The sequence below is a fragment of the Larus michahellis genome, chromosome 6 (assembly GCF_964199755.1).
Source record: "Larus michahellis chromosome 6, bLarMic1.1, whole genome shotgun sequence".
NCBI lineage: Eukaryota > Metazoa > Chordata > Aves > Charadriiformes > Laridae > Larus > Larus michahellis.
In genome coordinates this window covers 65,351,162-65,370,898 of record NC_133901.1, presented here as the reverse complement: position 1 = coordinate 65,370,898, position 19,737 = coordinate 65,351,162, and the positions used below count along the sequence as shown (strand labels likewise).

The 19,737-nt window shown below is 41.2% G+C and overlaps 1 protein-coding gene across 1 annotated transcript in view; it reads left to right on the top strand.

The window, feature by feature from the left end:
• Positions 1-19,737, top strand: part of GFRA1 (GDNF family receptor alpha 1) — a 141,659-nt gene that overhangs the window by 89,587 nt on the left and 32,335 nt on the right. Inside the window, exon 5 of the mRNA XM_074592357.1 lies at positions 15,051-15,160. Within this exon, the coding sequence (XP_074448458.1) occupies positions 15,051-15,160 (110 nt within the window). The remainder of the gene's footprint in view (positions 1-15,050; positions 15,161-19,737) is intronic.

The following is a 19,737-nucleotide window of genomic DNA, read 5'->3' as shown; positions in this document are numbered from 1 at the left end:
GTGAGAAGTGGCTTGAGGGTGAGGGGCAGCACTGCGACAAGGGAACGGGTGGGCAAATGCCTGCGGGGTCTGGGGCAGAGTCAGTGAGGGTGGCACTTAGGTCCTGTGCTGGAGGTAAAGCAAGCTTGGTGTGCTGCTCCATCTCACGTAGGTGTTAATACCTCCTCAGCGCTCTAAACTGCTAGTGTTTTTAATACCTTCCCTCTCTACTGTCGTGGAGAGGAGGAATCGGCAGCAGGAGCTATTCCAGCCTATCCATAATACGGTGCAAGACATTTTGTCTGTGACTCGTTGTGCACTCAGAGGGAGTTGGTGTGATTTGTTCCCCTTGTTCCCCAAGAAAACAGGGACTTGGGCAGGGGAGGAGAGAGAGGGGAGATCTCCTCCCTGCTATTTAAAGTATTGGCACTGATAAATATCAGTCTACATAGTAATTCCAGATATGTTTAGAATAATTAAAAGCAGTAGTCAGTAGGCATATAATTGTAACTCCGATAACTTCTATTTAATTTTGAAATCAGAAAGAGTATCTAAATGGGAGACTCATTTGAGACCATGTTCTGCCTACTGTGAAACTGTGTCCTTTAGAAACTATTATTTGTGTGCCTATTACATCTATTAAAGCTTCTTCATAATGCTAGTTAAGACAAAGGGGACAAGTTCTAAAGGGTTTCTGAAAGTGCACTCCCAAATGGTTTACAAATGCTGCTTTGTACAAATGAATCTGCCCATACTCTGTAAAATATCACCTAGGCCTGTGCAAACAAGTATTTAAACGTTCAGTTTAGGATGCTCGTTAAAAGCTTTGTCCTGGATGCATATGTCACTGAACCTGTTTTTGAAACGGAGTTAAGAGCAGGGAAGCGATTTGGCCAAACTGCAGGTTACCACTAGCTGAGATGGCAGGACGCTTTGCTTATTTTGTTCTTTTTTTATTCATTAATCTATCAGTTATATAACACAAACTCTCAAACGAGGGAAAAAGAGACCAAAAATGTCAGGCAATGCAAATAAGTTCTGACTTATGTAAACAGTTCTAATTTTTCAGCTTCATCAGAATACTGAATGGTTCACTTTCATTATCATTTTTCTGCTGCCGCTTCTTGTATCCCAGTCCATATCCAACTTTGAAACTGATTGCCGTCTCTCAAACATGCCTGTCAATGCTCACTGAAAAGCAAAGCAAAAAAACCCCCCAAGAACAAAAAGAAGCCTTTAGAGTTCCTTTTTATTATGATGATAAACAAAACTTCTAAGGAAAGTCAATATACCGTCAAAAACTTTCACTGATGAAGTTGTCCTGGAATAGCTCAAACCTCTGAGGAACCTCCTGTTCTGATCACTTCAGCCACCAATTAAAACTTCAGAAAGTTGCCTGGCGTGTTTTAAAAATGTCATTCTGCTGTAAATGCAGGGCAGTGTGCTCCGTTTTTGCCACTATCACATTTGACGGTATTTCAAATACTATTTTCTCTGCGTAGTGAAAGCGTGGGTCATTAGTTTGGTCTTTTTAATAATCTGTGGTTTGAATTTGCATACTTCCTCTGTCTCCTGGATATGCGCAGAAGGAGCTGGCCAGAATGATAATGATACCGACACATTATTTATTAAAAGTACAGTATCAATCCTGTCATATGCTACAAAGATCTGAAAAGAAGGGTAGCATAAAGTGAGGCATTTTTGTTAATATCAGAATCCAGTAACAGCATGTTTCTTGTCCTCTACAATTACTATATTCAAAATGGTCGGTCAAATCGTGGAGGCTCATTTTTAAGGTGAAACAGCCAGAAAGTAGTTCTTGACTAATTCCAGATGACACCTGCTTGAACCTTGTTTTTTCGGCTAAAAGAAATACTATTCTTAATGTCTTTCCTTTAGTTCTGAAAAGGCACATGTTGATGGCTACAGCTATTTGATACTGGGGGGAAAAAAAAAACCAAAAAGATAAAATAGCTGCATAATATATTTAAATAACTTTTCCTCGTGGGATGTCTGAAGGGTAATAATGAAATGTCCTATTAGGTTTCAGCTGATGGGTCATCTCTCTGAAAAGACAATAAAGATATTTTCAGCACTGTGTATTCAGAGAGATAAATCTTTGTAGATGTGCTTTCGTGGGTGTGGTTTTACCTCTTGAGCGGTTTCTGGTCACCTGTCCTATCCAGTTTTAATTTCGTTGCAACTACAATTCTGTATGAAAGCTATCTGCATCTACAGGTATAAGAACACTGGGTGAAGATAAGCAGACGTTTTCATCAGTGCGTAAAAGAGGTCATCCACAGTAAAAGCTAGAGCAAAAGCTCAGCTGCTTGCTACGTTTCCTGAAAATGTAAGAAACTTGCCAAGAAATTAATTTTCCTTCTTTTATATTCTGTTGAACTTTTTTAACGATAATTTACCGTGGAAAGGGAAGCACTGTATCTGTGCGCTTTTTCCATAAGGCATGTGCCAGTCTGCAAGTGCGGGTACCAAATGCAAATCTGCCCGTGCTTTGTACCAAGTACCTGTTTGTAAAAGTGGCTTCTCTGCCTGTGACTTCTGGGCTGTTCCTGCAACTGGTACCATTGCTGACTGCAAACCCTAGGCCCTCGTGGGTAAGATTTGCCGGAGGAGGGGGTGGTTCGACACCGTAGGCAAGTCTGTGATGAGATGTTATAGATGTGCAGTCAGCACTTTTTGTCCTCCTGTAGCAGAGGGGGAGCCCAGCACCTTGTGTCAGATGGGAGCCGCCTTCAGTCGCAACATGAACTTAAGTTAACTATGGGTAGCAGGGAGGAGTGCACTAAGGGCATGTGTGAGGGGAGAGGGCAAGAAGAAATTCTCCTCAAATTTTCCAGTCCTTAGACTTATGTTTCAGTTTTCTCACTTTCTCCCTTGCTATTTTCTCATGCCTCTTCCCCTAGTTTTGTCTCCTTTCATCTCCTCTTTCCAGATGTCCCAGTCATTATCTGACTTTCACCGTCTCTCTGACGCATTTGAATTCTCTCTATTACGGCCACTTACGGTCCCTCCTCACCTGCTCCTCTGTGTGTTGTTCTTTGCCTCCCTCAGTATCCTGCCACAGTCCAGTGATCACCTGTAATTCAGAAAATGAGGGGGAAAACATAGGTGCTACCTCCCTTTCTGAGCCTTGTAGCTTGCATTGGTTACAATTCAGCTGGCCACTTACTAAGCCTGACTGCTCGGTCTCAGACTGGCTCTAACTTTACGAGTTAAAAGGACACTTGGTGGATATTTTCTTGAAGGACACCGTAGCATTATACGGTTCTGTATAACAGAGCTGGATTTGCATCCCTCCGGGGTATTTATATCATTTTGGCACTCAAAGCTGTCTGGCAGCTCCTTGAGATGATTGTTTGGCTGTGGGTATGCAAAACCAGGACAACAACATAGCTTTTGTAATGCTGTTAAGGACATTAAAACAGGGACACTTGCTTTCTAGAGGCATGCAGGCTACGCCTGTATTGTATGTTTGGAGACTGAGTCAGGGAAGTGAGCGAAAAACCTGGTGTGCTGCCTGACTCACCCTGCACTAGATGTGGGATGTCTGGAGGGTAACGGGGTTGGCCTGAGCTCAGGCTGCCTGCCAGTCCCCCCCGCTCTCTCTCTGCACCCGGGCTTTGCTAGGAAAGGGCCTGTGTCTGCACACGACCAGGTGGGACAGAAAAAATTGTAAAGCTACCTTTTGGCCCAAATCCTGCAGCATGCCCACAAGCTCACCTCACATCTATAAGCGTAGCCTGTAGCCAAAGAATTATTTTTATATGTAGAACTGTATGTGAGTGTGTGTGTGTGTGTCTATATATATATGTATGCATGTATGCATATATTGCTAGAGGTACCATATTTATTTACGTGAAAAAAAAATCCAGGCATTAATTCATTTTAATGAATTAATAGCAAGGAACGAGCGATCGCAGTTCAGAAAATCCAACAAATGAGATGTGGGGGGAGCTGGGGCAGAAGCTGCTGTGCTCTGCAGAGAAAGCATGATGGTGTGGTGGAGTATGTGTGTGGGGAATTGCTAGCCTGGAAAAAAATATTAATGCAGTCTCTGCAAAATAAGCAAAAACCCTTTCAAGTGAAGGAAAAGTAAAGCTAGAAAGTGCTGCAATATTGTATTATTTTCTTCCCGTCTGGTTCCTTACATGATTCATTACATTGTTGTCTTTCATTAGCAGAGTAACAAAGAATATTACTCTCCCCTCCCCTCATAAACAAAGGTCATTTTAAATTTCTTCCCTTTGAATCAAACTCAGAATGAATCAAGCAGTTCCTCCTTAAAACATATCCATAAATCCCTTTGGAATCCCAAAATCAGAACACCCGGCAAAACAAGACTGCTTTGTCCCTGTTAATGTGTAGATGGATCTCATTCTGCGGTGCCAGGATCTGCTCGGCCAGTCCTCATTTATGCCCTCTCTCTTCTGCTTAAGAGGGTCTCGAAGATTAAAAAGCTTGCTGGATGATTGACATTTCTCCAAAAGACGCAAAGATGCGAGGGTATAGTAATTAGAAAAATGGCTCAGCTTTATTCCTGCACCCAACTTTCACATCACTTTGTGCTTTAACAACGGACAGATCCTCACGCACGGGGGGTTTATGCTCCACGAAGCAGTAACTAGACACTAGACAGTATCTTTATGCTGACGTCCCTCGTCAGGCAAGCTTGAAACTCTCCAAGCGGCATCCCTTCAGTCAGCTAGAACCTCTGCCGATTCCTGAAACCCAGTCTCCACGAAAAGGGAGTGTAATTTTTTTGTGGCCATTATCTGCAAAACACAAGTTATACCTCAACATTGTCAGAGCTGTTTGAATCAGCCGACTTCTGTTTTGCATGGTGTAGCTTTGGCAGCATCCCTGACGTGGCTGAGATCCTGCTAGTCCTTTCTGGTTACTGTTAAGGATAAGAACAAACCGTGGCACTGAATATGCATTATTGCCGGTTGAAAAAGTGAAGGAGGGAATAAAGTATGTGTGTGTGAACATACAGCAATCATAAAATAAACTCAGATAAAAATGCTTAGAGTTTTATAGGTCATATTTAGATACCCTGCCTTCCATGTCAGTCCCTTTTCAGCCAAAATGATTCCGTGGGCTGGAGTACTCGCAGCCACCAGTAAACTTCAGTTTTGAGAACTTGGTGGCGTTTGTGTCACCCGAATGTGGTCCTTCATCATCATTTTGCATGAAAAGGCTTGTTTTGTTATTCTAAGTGAGAAAGGAAAACTACCTGTATAAGATAAGAAAAAAGAAGACTACAGATTAGAAGGACGAGCCAGGAAGGGAGTTACAGCAGGGCAAATGTGACCCATTTTGTTTTGTTCATTTATCGGGGGGAAAGATTAAACTCCATAAGCAGTTTCACGCATGTTTAGTCAAAAATATTGAAATCCAGGAAAGTTAAATTTGGCATTACACTTTAACAGAGATCTAAATTCGGAGCTACTCATGTTCTTACGGTTAAGCAAGCACTTAATTGCCTTGCTGGATGGGGTTCCAGTAAGAGTACAGCTACCGCTGTTTTGTTGAATTGTTAGTTGAGAGATTTTTGTAGAGAGCAGGAGTTCAGCATTCACCGGCTTGCATGAGTAGCATCCACCCACTAATCTGTTAAGTATGGTGAAGAGAAGGTTTTTGATCCCTTTTAATGTAAACCCAGTCACATTTGGCTAACTTGCTGTTCCTGGGGCAAAGAAAGGGTGTATGTATCACACAATAGCATTTTCTTTAATAAATCAAAATGTTTTCTCATTTACCTCAAACCATGTACATGCTACAGGCAAGAAGTTGCTGTATGTTTAATGTGAATAACAGAGCTATTATATTAAGTCCATTCCCAGCGTACTTCTCCTGACATCAGTGACTCCAGTGGATTTATTCCAGGGATGAATTTGGCTATTCCTGTTCTGTGTAGGTAAATCTGCAGGCAGTGCTAATTAAAAGAATGTCAACTGATTTTACCATTCCATTATGCTGGACTTTGTAAAGGTTATTTATATCATTCTACATCAGGCCCCAGTGAGGGAATATTTCTGGTGGCAGTTCATCTGTTAAAATAGCTGCAAGAAAATGTAAGCACTGGAACTAAAAATAAAACTTTGTTTCTCAACAGAGCTAGTGACATCCACATGCATATTTTCAAATTTTAGCATTTTAATGTTTACTGAACAGAAATTGCATTGCTTTCATTGTGCATTGAGCACTACCAGGTTACTGATGGAGTAACTACTGCTAAGTGGAAGTCAGATGTAAATGTACCAGTATCTCCCAAGGCTTCTCGGCAGAGGTGGTGGTTGTTTCCTCGGCTTTGATTATCTGCCGGCTTGAAAACAAGTGACAAGTTTTCTGGTGTGTGTTTACTGTTGAATATAGATTTTCTTTGTGAGCTGTCTGTGACCCTTGCCTAAGATTATTAATAGATGACCTTACATTCACATGTTTGTGGTTACACTACATTTGTTCAGGCACATTCTATAAACCATTATAGCAAGCTTTTCTATTATAAAGCACATGTGACTACGACCTCTGTTAAATTAAAACTTGACCATATCGTTTGAATGTTCAGTTCATTTTCTTTTGTTCCAATTTAAGCATAAATTACAGTGCTTGTCCTCTCAGTTATGATGCTCCCTTTTCTAATAAGGCATTGTGAAATGCTGGAGATACATCGCAGTAACTGGCCATCGTGCAGCATTGCAGTATATTCTTCAGAATGGACAATGTCTTTCAGAACAACTTCTGTAAACATCTGGATATAACACAGGCTGTCAGCTCAGCTTCAGTGGCTGTGCTCAGGTTTTTTGACAGTGGAGACAAAAAAAAAATCCTCTTAAGACAGCCACATCATCCTTAACTGGTAAAAATGGTTTATTTTCCAATCCTTTACTACAAATCAGTGCTTTTTGTACTAGCATTATATAAACATATAGCCTCTAAAAGCAAGTAAAACATGTTGAATAGGATCAATGCTATATTGGTTTGCTACTGCCAGAACTTTTCGACTTGCTGTTTGATGGGGTTATTTTGTGCATGAAAAAAAGAGTTCACATAAAAGAGACTCTAATCTGCTTTTATCTGCTGTAGTTCTGATTTCATATGCGTTGTCTTACTCCTGAAGTCGGAATAATTTTTCGAGTAGCTCCAGGATGAGTTTCAGGTATGCTGGCTGTCTGCAGACCCTGCACAATTGCAAGGACACACTGGGCACCCTTTCTTTCCTCTAGCCAGGTCTCTGAGAAGGGGACACAGATCTGTGTGGAGGCAGGAATGCCACCACACATACCACAGTGCCACTGAGGGATTTTCCTATGCAGAAAGCATCCCTGCATAACCTTAGGAAACCTGATGATCCAGTGCATCTGCCAACAGAAACTTTTCTGGTAACGAGAAAAATTGTATTGGACTTTTAGGATCATTTTCTGTCTCCAAACTCCACAACAGTTTCATGCTTGAGCCAGCAATATTCTATTGTAGTTAATTCAAGTGGTTACAGAGAATATTATTGCCATGGACGTCTTCCTCAGATACTTGGATCCACATCCTTTCAGCGTGCCCTCACAGTATAGTTGTTAATAAACATCTAAGCATCCAGTGGCACATTCAAGGGCTTCTGGTGGCACTAATTTCTTTGGCTTGCTTTTTGAGAGTGACAATGATTTTCTTAGCTTTCCGGCCTGTAATTCAAAGACACTCCTGTCTGCCCAGCCAACAAAGTGAGAACAACTCTATCCGTAATGCACTAGTTCTTTCCTCAGTAACGTGCTATCGAGAGACACTCTGAGGCTTGGACATCTTTAAACATGACAGTCATTTATATTTAGAAGCTTCAAATTAAACAGCGTCAAGGAAATGAAACAAAATAAAAATATACGACCTCACGGTACTCGGAAAGCAGCTAGTGGATTTGTTCATGTTATTGGAGAGATTTGGTAGAAAGACAGATAGACTAAATAGAAATCTCACCAGCATCCCCTGATAGAACTCACAGACTGACAGTTCAGCCTATTGTTTGGTGGAATATTCTCAGAGAAGTGTTTTCTTTGCAGCTGAGAAGACAGAAACACATTATGCATGCTTAAAGTCAACGCAAGGAAACAGAGCCCCGCAAAACATATTTAATATAGGTTTGATTTCCTGTGGAATGCTTTCCAGATGTTCTCTCAAACAGGCTTCTAAAAAATGGTCTGAGGTAATTTTTTTGCAAACAGAAAGAGAAAATTCTGGTTTGTGTCACTGCATCTGAGAATCACTGTTCTAATTCTTTATTGCATTACCTTGTGCTCAGGATTTGCACCGTATTTTTCAAAATTGGTTTTATTACACAAAAGGTCAGTAGTATAAAAATATTTATATTACCCAATTGCAAATAAATCATACTTGTTTAGAATCGCATTTGAGCTTAGTAGTTTTCCTTAAACCCAAAGGAGACCTAATATATTAAATTAAAATTACTCTCATGTATGATCTTGAGTCACTTAGAGGATTTAACTAACATTGATAAACTATGAGATTAGTGTTGTGTTAAGTTCTTTTGATTTTCTGTAGCAGACATTGTCTAAAAAGATCTAACAGGTCTCTAGCAGATGACATGAGAAACATTAACAGAAAATGGTATATAACTTTATTTTGCTTTGCATAAAATATAGTAATAGAACATGGGTCTGGGGTATGTCTTTTTTAGAGCAGTTGTTACTCAGAAAAATTAGGGTTTTTTTTAATAGAAGAATAGAAAGAATGCAATGTTTGTACTGTTAATTTTAAAAGGTAGATATGCATAGGTGGAAATATTTTTCACTTTGCGTGACTGTGTTTCTAGTAATTAGTTCTCCATTACCTGGGGTACTAGGTGCCTAGAAGGCCCCTGGTGAACAAAAAGCCTGGATAACATCGGTACTGGTAGACATGGTGGGGGACACGGTACAGCCAGCCAGTTTGGGTGGAGCATGGGTGCTCAGCTGGAGGAACCGGCTTTGGTGGGCTGTTGTGCCTGTGCCTGATGCTCTGAGCGAGCATTCGTGATGCTCAGAGGCATCTGAATGCATCTTGTGTGGTCTCTGGTTGTTTCTGTGTCCAGTTATTCCACAATCCAAATAGGCTGCCTGTATGTAATTGGGGATCGTCTGTATTTTACTTCCAGATGAACAACAAAATTTTTACAGATAAATGGAGTCCAGAATCAAATATTTGCATGGGCTTACGCTGCCAGTCATTTAAAATAACAAAACAGAAACAAAACCAGATAAAAAGCAGCTTCTTTTGGTTAGGACCTGGTATTTGGTGTCTGAGATCCTGCAATGGTTTCCGGCAGTGTTGCAAAAGGTTTGTGTCTGCTCATGTGTCAGCTTTCAGTATTCGGGTCTTGGGAGCCAAATGGTCTGCCATCAGACCTTGCCTTTTTCACCCTTCTTTCCCACCTCCCAAAAGGTAGAAATGCTGAGCCAGGGTGCAGCATGGGCTGGGGGCTCCCTGGGAATCGTGGGGCCCGACCCTGGGACAGGGAGGGCAGGACCTTGCAGGCAGGGCTCGTCCCACCACCCGGCCAGGGAGCGGGACAGCCGTCAGGCACCTCCTTGGGGACAGGTAGGGACATCAGCCCATGGGTGGACCTGTCTCGGTGAGGCCCATGGCTGGGCAGGGCAGGGCTGTAGGGGGCTGGAGACCGAGGTCCTACAGCATCTGGGGGGGGGGGCTGAGGCCTGGGGGGGCTGGGATGGGGTCCTGGGCCATAGGCTGGGTAGGGGAAGCCCTGGGGGTAGGCAGGAACATTAGTACCCTCAGGGCCCGGACACCGTCATTGTTTGAGAAAGAGAGTAGCAACCAAAGAAAAAATAGCCTTTTTGCTGAAAAAAATAATGTAGTTGCTGTTTAATAAGTATATGTAAAAATGACCATTTAAAAAAACTGTCAAAATTTATAGTTGTTCGCAGGTGCTCAATGGTGTGTGTATGTAACTAAGGAGGTATGAGTTGTGTTAGTATCACTCAGCTCTAGCATCTTTAATGAAAAAAAAACGTGTCAAAGCTCTGTTACTAGGAGCTGGGAGGGTCATCTCTCTTGTGGTGGAGCTGCTCTGAGGCTTTTTTCGGCTCACTGGTTGATAGAGTTTCTTCCGTAGCCTTTGCCTCATTTTCTCGCTGCCCACTCACTGTATGTTTATGAAACAAAGAGAAAATGAAAAGCTCCTCCAACAACGAAGCCGTTAGTTTGGCCACATACCAACCCCTCTTGCCGCTATTCCATCCCAGCAGAAATAGCACCACCCAAGCTATACGGGAGCTATTTGGAGCTACAGAGGAGGATACTGCATTTGACCCCCACAAAAGAAGAACAAGTCTTTGGGCTTGTTTTTTTTCTATAATGGTGTCATTTATCACTATGACACACATTCATTGACTTAGTCTGAATTTTTTCAGTGTCAGATTTATACTTCTTTGCTGTTTTGAATATTGATGCAGCACTTCCCTTACGTGACTATACCGTGTCTGCCAAATGGTGTCTAGACGCCGGAGCAGCTTTGACTAATTAGCGTAGTCACCCCAGTCACTCAGTGTTGGCATTTACGTACTCTTTATATTGCTGCTGTCGAGCCATAAATAGGTACCTGAACACAAGCAGCAATGTAAAGAGAGGGGGCAGTGAGCCCGTCCAGTCTTCACCGAACATCACCGAGGTGGGCGCAGAGGACAGCCCTCACTCACTAACAGGGCAAGTAGTTGTAACCACAAACTTGGACATCGCAGCGTACGTGCGTGCAGTCAGTGGGAGATGCGGATTCAGTGTCTTTCTTGGTCTGAAGATCACCAATGCAAGGGCAGGACTAGGAGAGAAGAGTTCCCCCTCTCGAGGCTCAGCCCCCGTGTACGAGCGATTGAAGATGCGTATAGCCAGAGAGGAAAAAAGAAGAGGAACCAACACCTGCCAGCCCAGCCATAGCGGTACACCCTGGGGAGGACTCACAGCTAGTTTGTAGAGCTGCTTTCCAGTAGGCCATGATTTACAACAGAGCCAAACTAAAAATGCAGTTTTAGAAATTTTCTGCAACTTCATCATTAATATCATGCTTTTAAATATTGCACCGGTACCGAAGCTGAGTTGACCAACTTTAAAGAGGGAGAACTGATAAATATCAAAGATAATTTCAGAACATCAAAGCACTTCTACAAAAGCTTGAGAATAAAAAATAGTGAAAACCGAATCAATGTTGCCTACGCAACAGGCTGTGTTAATATAAAATCAAGTTGCCTCAAAAATTATATGCAGATTAAATACAATACTGCTATTAACAAAGCTTATTTGTAAGCACAATTTGAAAGTTTTGATTTATCCTGCTGAGTATTTGAAGAACCACTATCATAAGGAAAACAAATTAACTTTGTTTTCTTTGTATTTTTAACTGTTACAAATGATTTTACTGGTGCTAATACAAAGCATTAGAGAATAGCAGGTTTGGGATTTTTTTCTCTTCTTCTGAGAAAGACTGTTTGTTGTTTGAGCAGATTTTCTTTGAATTTGCCAATAGGATTATTCTTATTTTTTCAGTTAGTGGTATACAAAATATTTAAAGCAAGCTTTCCAGAAGATCTGCGGTTTACTTTGAGGAGATTTTCCTGGGCTAAGATAGGACTTTGAGGGTTTTTTGCCCTACAAAGAGAGGAATTTCTTTCTTTCAAGGAAGGCAATTTCTGTGTGGTTCTCTTCAGTTCCTTTTCTTCATGCAAAGGAAGGGAAAAAAATCATTAATGCTGCTGTGCACAAAGAGGATTTGTGATTCTTCAACAGAAAAAGAAATTCATAGTTCCTTTCAAATTTGGTCGCGCCACATGTTATGTACAATATAACACTGCCTGTCTCCATCCAGCCACCTAGCAAATAGATACATATATGCACATTGCACGCGGAAAATTGTGCACACTCAAACGCACACGTGTTGCAAGTTCTGTTTGTTCTCTACATTACCAAAGTGCTCAATCAGGGGTTAGACACTTACCCACAAGTCACTACCTACACCTTGCTTCCTACAGTACAGAACACAGTATGCGTATTTTTTATAGCACTGCTATCATCTGAATGATCTTTTCCAGCATCCCTAAAAGGATCGTCTCTTTTACCCAAACAGTTCTTAATATCATGTGCAATACTTTAGGATAAATGATACTGTGGTTCCTAATTAGGCTAATTTGTCTCTCTCCAGATAAAGAGCAGTTCCACTGCTTTGGTATTGCTGATTAGCGCACTTCCATCAGTGCCAGTCTACTGGAAATGTTTGGGGCTAGATCTTCAGTGGGTGTTAATCCGCAGGTCTTCACTGAAGATAATGGAGTTATTTTATGGCAGATGGAGGTCTGTCTCTGTTTTTATTTGCTGGCTTTATCTCCAGTGGAAATGCATCCACATAAATATCAGGTGTAGTTAACAGCTCAGGAGAGACTGAGAACTTTAATAGTATGGAGTTTGGATGGCTCACTAGGGAGGAGGTGTATGATGATGTCCAGTAATGCTGAGACCAGAGCTATCTGAACTATATTTGGCTTATGAAAACTTAAATGGGCAACATTGTCAGATCATTACCTTTTATGACCACGAAAATTCTTTGGAAATTAACACAGAAATCAAGCTGTAGGCAAAAGGGATCGGCAGAGCAATTTTAGCCTCCTTTAGGGTTTACAACAAATAAATTCTTTAAGCAGACTGGGTAGGAAATGACTGGTGTTATTCCATACTTATCAGTCCTTAAAAACATTTAGAGAAGAGGAATGTAGTAAATGATCTCTGGACCAATGCACCTAATAATCTGAGGGAGAACTGGACATTTAAGAATAATGAAATGATTGCAAGAAACGTTTTTCAGGATTATCAAGATGCTGATTGTATAATTGCATCTCCAAAAAGATTGATTTGTGGTCACATAAATAATGAAATTTAAATCTGAGGAGCTGCTTTGTTTTAGAAAAGCAAAAATACTGCACATACAGCAGGCTTGCTCTTTCTACCGTGGCAAAGGTTTTTCATACAAGATAGATGTAATAGGCTGTCTTCGGTCCTAAAACAGACTTCATCCAGGTATTAGGAGAATTTGTAAAAACCTTAGAAACTGTCAACTGCCTTTGTTCCCAGTTGCTCAGAAGGCTGGATCCGAGCCATTATCTTAATTACTGACTGAGAGGGGAATCACTGCAGTGACATCGTTTCCTTGCACAGATTATCTTCATGGTGCTGCTATTTATCTCTTACCATACCTTGCAATCCATTTCTTCTCAGCCTGGCAGGTACAGTATATATTCACCAGCAAAGTAGAGATTTTATGGAAATTTAGAAATTTATGGATACGTATAGGGCATCTTGAAGGATCAGTAGAGAGGCTGACTTTTTAAAGCCGTTAAAGGCAACTGGGTACAGATGTCCATCTCAAGGTTAAACAGTTAAATAAGGGAAGGGAGGGAGTGGACAGCTTACAGCTGACTGTGGTTGGAAGGCAACGATGGATTTGCTGGTGTCAGTGCAGTCAGCGAGGGATGGAACTAAAAAGAGGTCATGAGAATAGCTCAGATAAATTCAGGTACAGTTTGCATACAGTCTATTTATAGGATGCTTTCTCAAACTAAGCCTGTGAACCTTTTGAAGTTTGCCCATCACTGCTTTCAGGCCAATTAACGATGTACGTCCAATCCCGTTCTGAGATCGGTAAAACAATAAAGCAAACAAAGATAATTAGTCTCTGGAGCATGTAAACAAATAAAGTAAATCACTTGCAAATCACTTGTTTCTGCTAACTTTTGTGTTTTCGTTGCAAAACTAAAAAAGAACATTTATATTGCAAATCTACATAATGCTAAAGCAGTGCTGAAAATGCATAGGTTACATCCTGATTTTGAGAGGGCTTTGCGAAGATTAAGCACCTGATCCTGAAACGTCACTGTGAGTTGTTATACGCAATAGAAAATTTTCATCCCTTTTTTCAGAGAAGGTCAAAGTTGGGAGGTTAAATAATTTTGTTCATGGAGATAAAGGTCTAAATGATGCTTTATAAATAAACAAAAGTCACTGCTCCCAGTTTACGAGTGTAAGTGAAAGCACTAGTGGAGGTGAGGAGAGCAGGCCAAGGTGGGCAGGAGAGCGGCTGTAGGATGTGGGCCCTTGACCCACCTTGGTGATACCTCTCAAATTTTACAGACCTGAATGGGAGCATTTTGTGGCCTTTAAAGCATGGATAACCAGAAGAGTTCCTGGCTGTTAGGGCTTGTCTTGTTTTCCAACGTAGGAGTGATCTGTTAGGTGCAATATGGCCTCAGTCCTGGTCTTCAAGCACTTTCTGCAAGTAAGCAGTGCTTTCCCCCTCTCGGACATGGGGTAACTGAGGTAAGTGAAGATAATACAGCCATTCAGCAGCAGAACTCGATACAGAGCACGCATTCCTTTCTTCTCAGCCCTGGGCTCAATACTGTAGACTTCGGATAAATGCACATTTTACGAGAACAAACAGATTCTCAGTACCATGGCTCCGGGGGGCCGTGGAGCCCGTGCCAGCTGGTTCTGCAGGCCAGCCCAGAGCAAGGGTAAACCCATGCCCTGGAAACTCGGGGCAGCACCAAAGCAGGTCCTGCCTCAAGCCATGTAGTAAGAGGACTCTATGAGCACAAACATACCGTTTTGTGTAATCAGTAAAACAGCAGAAGCTGTGTTCTGAATCTGTAGAGTAACAGATTCCAGTTAGAGTTCAGATCCATGCAAAATGACTGCTCTTATGATAAAATCGCTCTTTGTCCTTTTTTTTGGCATGAAAACGCAGAGCATTTCTTTTAGTAAAGGGCAGGCATTGCCCTGTTGTTCTGTCCCTTTTTACTGTTTTCTTACACTTTTTTGTTCTGACTTCAAAAATGGGTTCTGCAAAGAGATGCGCCTGAGAAAGAGACTCTTGTCAGCTGAAATGTGTCCAATATATATTTAAGTTAAAGAATATTAAGCCTTGTCCAAAAACCAAAAAGAGTGTGAAAGGTAAGAATGCCTGCAGGCTTGATTTTTAAAGATATGCATTTTTCTTCGTGTTGCAGATCTCGCCTTGCAGATTTCTTCACAAACTGCCAGCCCGAGTCACGGTCTGTTAGTAGCTGTCTGAAGGAGAACTATGCTGACTGCCTCCTCGCTTACTCGGGGCTTATTGGTAAGGAGGCAGGGAAGGGTGGGGGCTTGCTCGGGCTAAGAAAAGCACTCAAACTATATTTTGAAGGCCCACATGAAATAAAAAATGTGGAATATGATACTAGGCAAATTTCTCCACCAAAGCGTTTTGGCCCTGGTTTGCCTTACAGAGATTCCCGGGGTAAATTTGTACATTGCAAGGAAATTAAAGGTAGAAGATAAGGAGAGATAGGTGCTTGAATTTGGAATAAATTCAAGCTTACAAAGTAAAGCTTATTAAGGCGGTTGAATTTGGACAGGACCGCGAAGTAGGAAGTTAAAAACAAGAAGTGAAACTGCGGCTTGGTTGATTTTGCAGCTGTCATCACAAGGTTGGGTAAATACCTCTTGGTCTTCGGGGAAAGTCTGCGGGACGTTTGAGGAATGAGACAGACCAACCCAACCTTGTTTCACTTCCAGCTGCTATTATTTCCATGATATCCTTCTGCCCACTCTAAATGTTGTCTAAGATGCCTGTCAGTGGAAGTGAACTGAGACCAAATTTATCCTCTGAAATCCCCTTCCCTCCCCAGCATAATTAATTTTGTTTGCTGTCATCTTCCTGGCTGTCAACGGGCACAAGGATGCCTTTGTACAAGCCAGATTCCGTATAGCACACGCAGCATTTGATTCCTGAAAGAGAGAATCACCATCTCAGGAAGGTGAACCTGTAGAAATACCATGGTTGGGCAATAAAGAATAAGTGAATGTCAAAACTCTGAAACAAACAAATTTTAAAGGCCACCAGATAAGATGTTTTTAAGCTTACAGGCTGCACCTGCTGCGATGCAGTAATATCCCCTTCTGTTGGGCATGAAGGTCCCAGCTGAGGCCCTGAAGCAGATCCTGCTGTTAAATAAATGTCTCTGGAGGTAATATCCAAAATAAAATATTTCTAAAATAGGTTGGTTTTGCTGAAAAATGACTGAAAGCTATATTCACTGGCTTATTTTTATTATTCTTATTACTGTAGCAGCTAACAAGTGAGGTAAGTCCCTGTGGCAACTGGTAAAATAAGATGTGATGGTTTCAAAGGATATGTTTCTACAACTTAAGAGATGAAGACAGCATGCAAAGGGTATAACATATGAACAGTTATGACAGAATGTCGTTTGACTCTAAAACAAAGAATTGAATAGCCTTGAAATCTGATCTAGTCAATGAGATTAAGAAGTCTAGCTGCTGGCAAAGAGTAACTGTAACTAATAGATACTTCTGGGTGAGAGCTGCCAAGAAGTTCTTGCTGGACCTAGTGAATTTTGCTGGCAGTTGTGTTGGATCCACTTTCCAATTTAACCCCAAGGATGACCCATTTCCTGCAGTCAGGGGTTTCTGTGTTACTGCGGATGACCATGCTGCAAAACACCGTCACACATCAGAAATGTGGAACGGATCCCTAAGGAGTTGAAATCGATAGGAGATCTAATTTTCAAAGGGAAAAATAATAATTTTTTCTTCCTTCCTGATAGCCCCCGGACACATGCAAAAAGATGGGTACTGACTAGCGTTACAAGAGTTTTTACTTGGTAGTAATTCTTACGAAGCAAGGAAATTACCAAAGCAAAACTTTTATGTGCTGAAGCAGTAAATTCCTGCTTCTGATACCGGGCTGATATAAAAGTGGAGCAAATTATGTGGAGATCATCAAATTTGTAAGGTGCTGAGATAGAAATCAGAGGTACAATCTTTCAAATGTCTGCTTAATATATAAAACACAGGAAGAAGAGATGGATAGGCTGTGGGTAAGAAGCTGTTACAGATCCATTCATTCATCAGAGCTTCAGGATCTCCAGGTGTTTTAATTGAGATAAAATATTGTTCATTATGATAAAATATTGTTTCATTTGGCCATTTCATTAAATGTAGCAAAAATTGTGCCTCCGTAGAGTTTGTTCAGGAAACTGAGGATTCTCTATGGAGGGTACAGTGGATGTGATTCTGCTGTCGCGTACAGGGATGTAAATCAGCATTAGCTTCACTGAAATTAGTGGAATCCCACCCGAAATAAATGACTTAAGTGAGAACAGAGTTAGGCAGGTTTTGTATCAGGTGCTTTACCAGTTTAATAGAGAACAGTCTATATAGGATTCTTTAAGGTTTGCATCAAGGTGTTACATATACAGTTTTAAAGTGATGTATATGTTACAGGAATTTGGAACATCTTAATTCATTGCTTTAGGCCCCTTGTCACAGTAATAGGGATAAAATAATATTTTTTTAAAAAAGTAAAGGAAAACTATAAAAATTATTAAATGTAGAATAAGATGGCCATGTTTGAGATTCAGTGTTTTGGTTACGGCCTAGGGTAGGTCACGAGGACCTGTCCGCACTCCCACATCAGTTAGGTATTGCTCTAACTGCTGACTTCAAGACCTGCTTTAGCATTCACTTTCTGGCACATTTTCACTTGTTTTCTGTAAAATCCATCTAATTTCCCTGGGATTCCCAGGAATTCCGTGAGAGTTTATGTGAATAAATTGGAGTTGCATTGGGCCAAGGGAACTTCGGTGACACGCCCCTCCTCCTGAACTCACCATCCATCTCCTCGTTCTTAATTGACCCTAATTTGAGCAACCTCTGGGCTGTGTTCAGGTCAACTCTGCTTCTGTCTAAAATATGGAGACCTGACTGCCTGCTACTGAGACCGTCACAGAACTATTTGATGCAGAGAACGCGGAAAACCAAGCATGTCCTATTTCACTGCCAACCACCACGATTTCTCTGATCTGTTAGTGTCCTTCAGCAGAACTTCCAAGATGCCAGCTAGCGGTGGAGGGGGAGGGGAAGGCACACACATTGCAGGGAAAAAAGAAAATCCACCCCGGGAAACCAAGCATATAATCCGCTTGGGTTCACATCTGCCCCCAGGTTTAAATGACAGGCTGATTTTCTACTAGCTGCTCTTTCAGCCACTCTGTTTTTGCTGGATGTACAGTTTGTGTGCTGTGTATACACATTCCTTGTCCTGTCTTTCCTCTGTTCATCAATCCTAATAGGGGCTTCGTATCTGTTACACTTTTAGCCCCTGTTCTGACCCATTTTATTACTTTATTACCTCTTCTTGATAAGAAAGTCTTACCTCAGTGACCTTTCTAATTTCCTCAATACGTTCCTGTTTTTTTAACCCTTAACTAAGCGTTTCCTACTTACCCTTTTTTATTTTATTTTTTTTGAGGCCTATGGGTTTTTTTCCATTGGCAAAATCCCCTTGATTTTCATTTTCTCTCATTTCTGTTCAGATCATGTCACATGGTTGAAATAGTGTACTGAACTGTCAAATGGATAACAGACAGATATTTTCATTTGGACAGATATTTTCCTTTTTTTTTTAAATTTTAATTTAACATCATTCCTCCTCTTATTTGTCTACTGTCGAGTTTCCATTAATGGTGCAAACGATATTTGCCTATTTTACTAAATTCTCTACCTCCATTTCATAAATTTTGAACTGTGCTATTTACTCACGTGCTAATCTCATGTAGAATTTGAGCAATTATTACTGCAACTATCTGTTAAAAGTTGGAAGTGGATAAAGGTATGGGATTGCATTCTAATTTAAGAACATCCCAAAACAAGACAAAAGATGCTTTTTGTGAGTTTGGCAGTGGGACTGCATTCATTTTCACATACGTTACTGCCTTTCTCAGGCCAGCCCTTAATGACTCTTCTCCTTTGTCTGCCATGTCATGTATGAAGCAATTTGCATGTTGGTTTGTTCAGTTCCCAGCGCTGCCTGGTGACTGAAAGGCTATTTGACGTCATTCTGTGATTTGTGTTGTTTCTAATGTTCCTTTTTTAGCATGGTGTTTGATAGGGCTTTCCTGTGTGTTATTGCAGACTCTGGGACCCTGGACCTACGCACCAAATTTTCTCAGTTAGTGTACACTTTGGGTCTCTAATATTTATCCTTCATCTATTCCATCTTCTTAATGACTACTTTGATGTCCGTTTTGAGGAGATGTGATCACGTTTCCTCGTGACATATAGCCTGTCCTAGAACTGTAGATCACCAAGCGAGCAACGTGTTTCCTGAGACAGCTGTCATCAGTACAAGTCTGGAATACCTGCCCCTTTTTATTTAATTTTTCCTCTTTGGTCAGACAGATAAAATAAAGGTTCAAACTTCTCAGTCCTTAGGGAAGTTTGAAATCTCTGACCTGCTGGGGCGATGCCTTCAGGGAGACTACTGGTCTGAGTAAGTGCTGATCACATAACATTTGCCAGATCCAGATGAGTGATGAACGGTTGCTGTACATCTTTCAGGAGACAACATGGATTCTTTGGTTTCATTTCATTCTTGGTAGCCTTGAGTTGACATATAAATGTGAGAATATTTGCGCAAGAATTTGTGAAGAGTTAGAATGAACCCGTGGTTGCAAGTTGTTGGCAATGTTTAGGAAACAGTCACTGTACTGAAAAAGCAGAGACACAGCAAGTTTAATAGTAATTTATTACCTGCAAACAAGCTACTGTACTGTTTTATGCATGCTGGTTATGTTTTTGCTTTGTTCATTGTTAGTGGTGCCTAAAGAGCACCCTGGGGCCAGTGCTTCTCCAAGA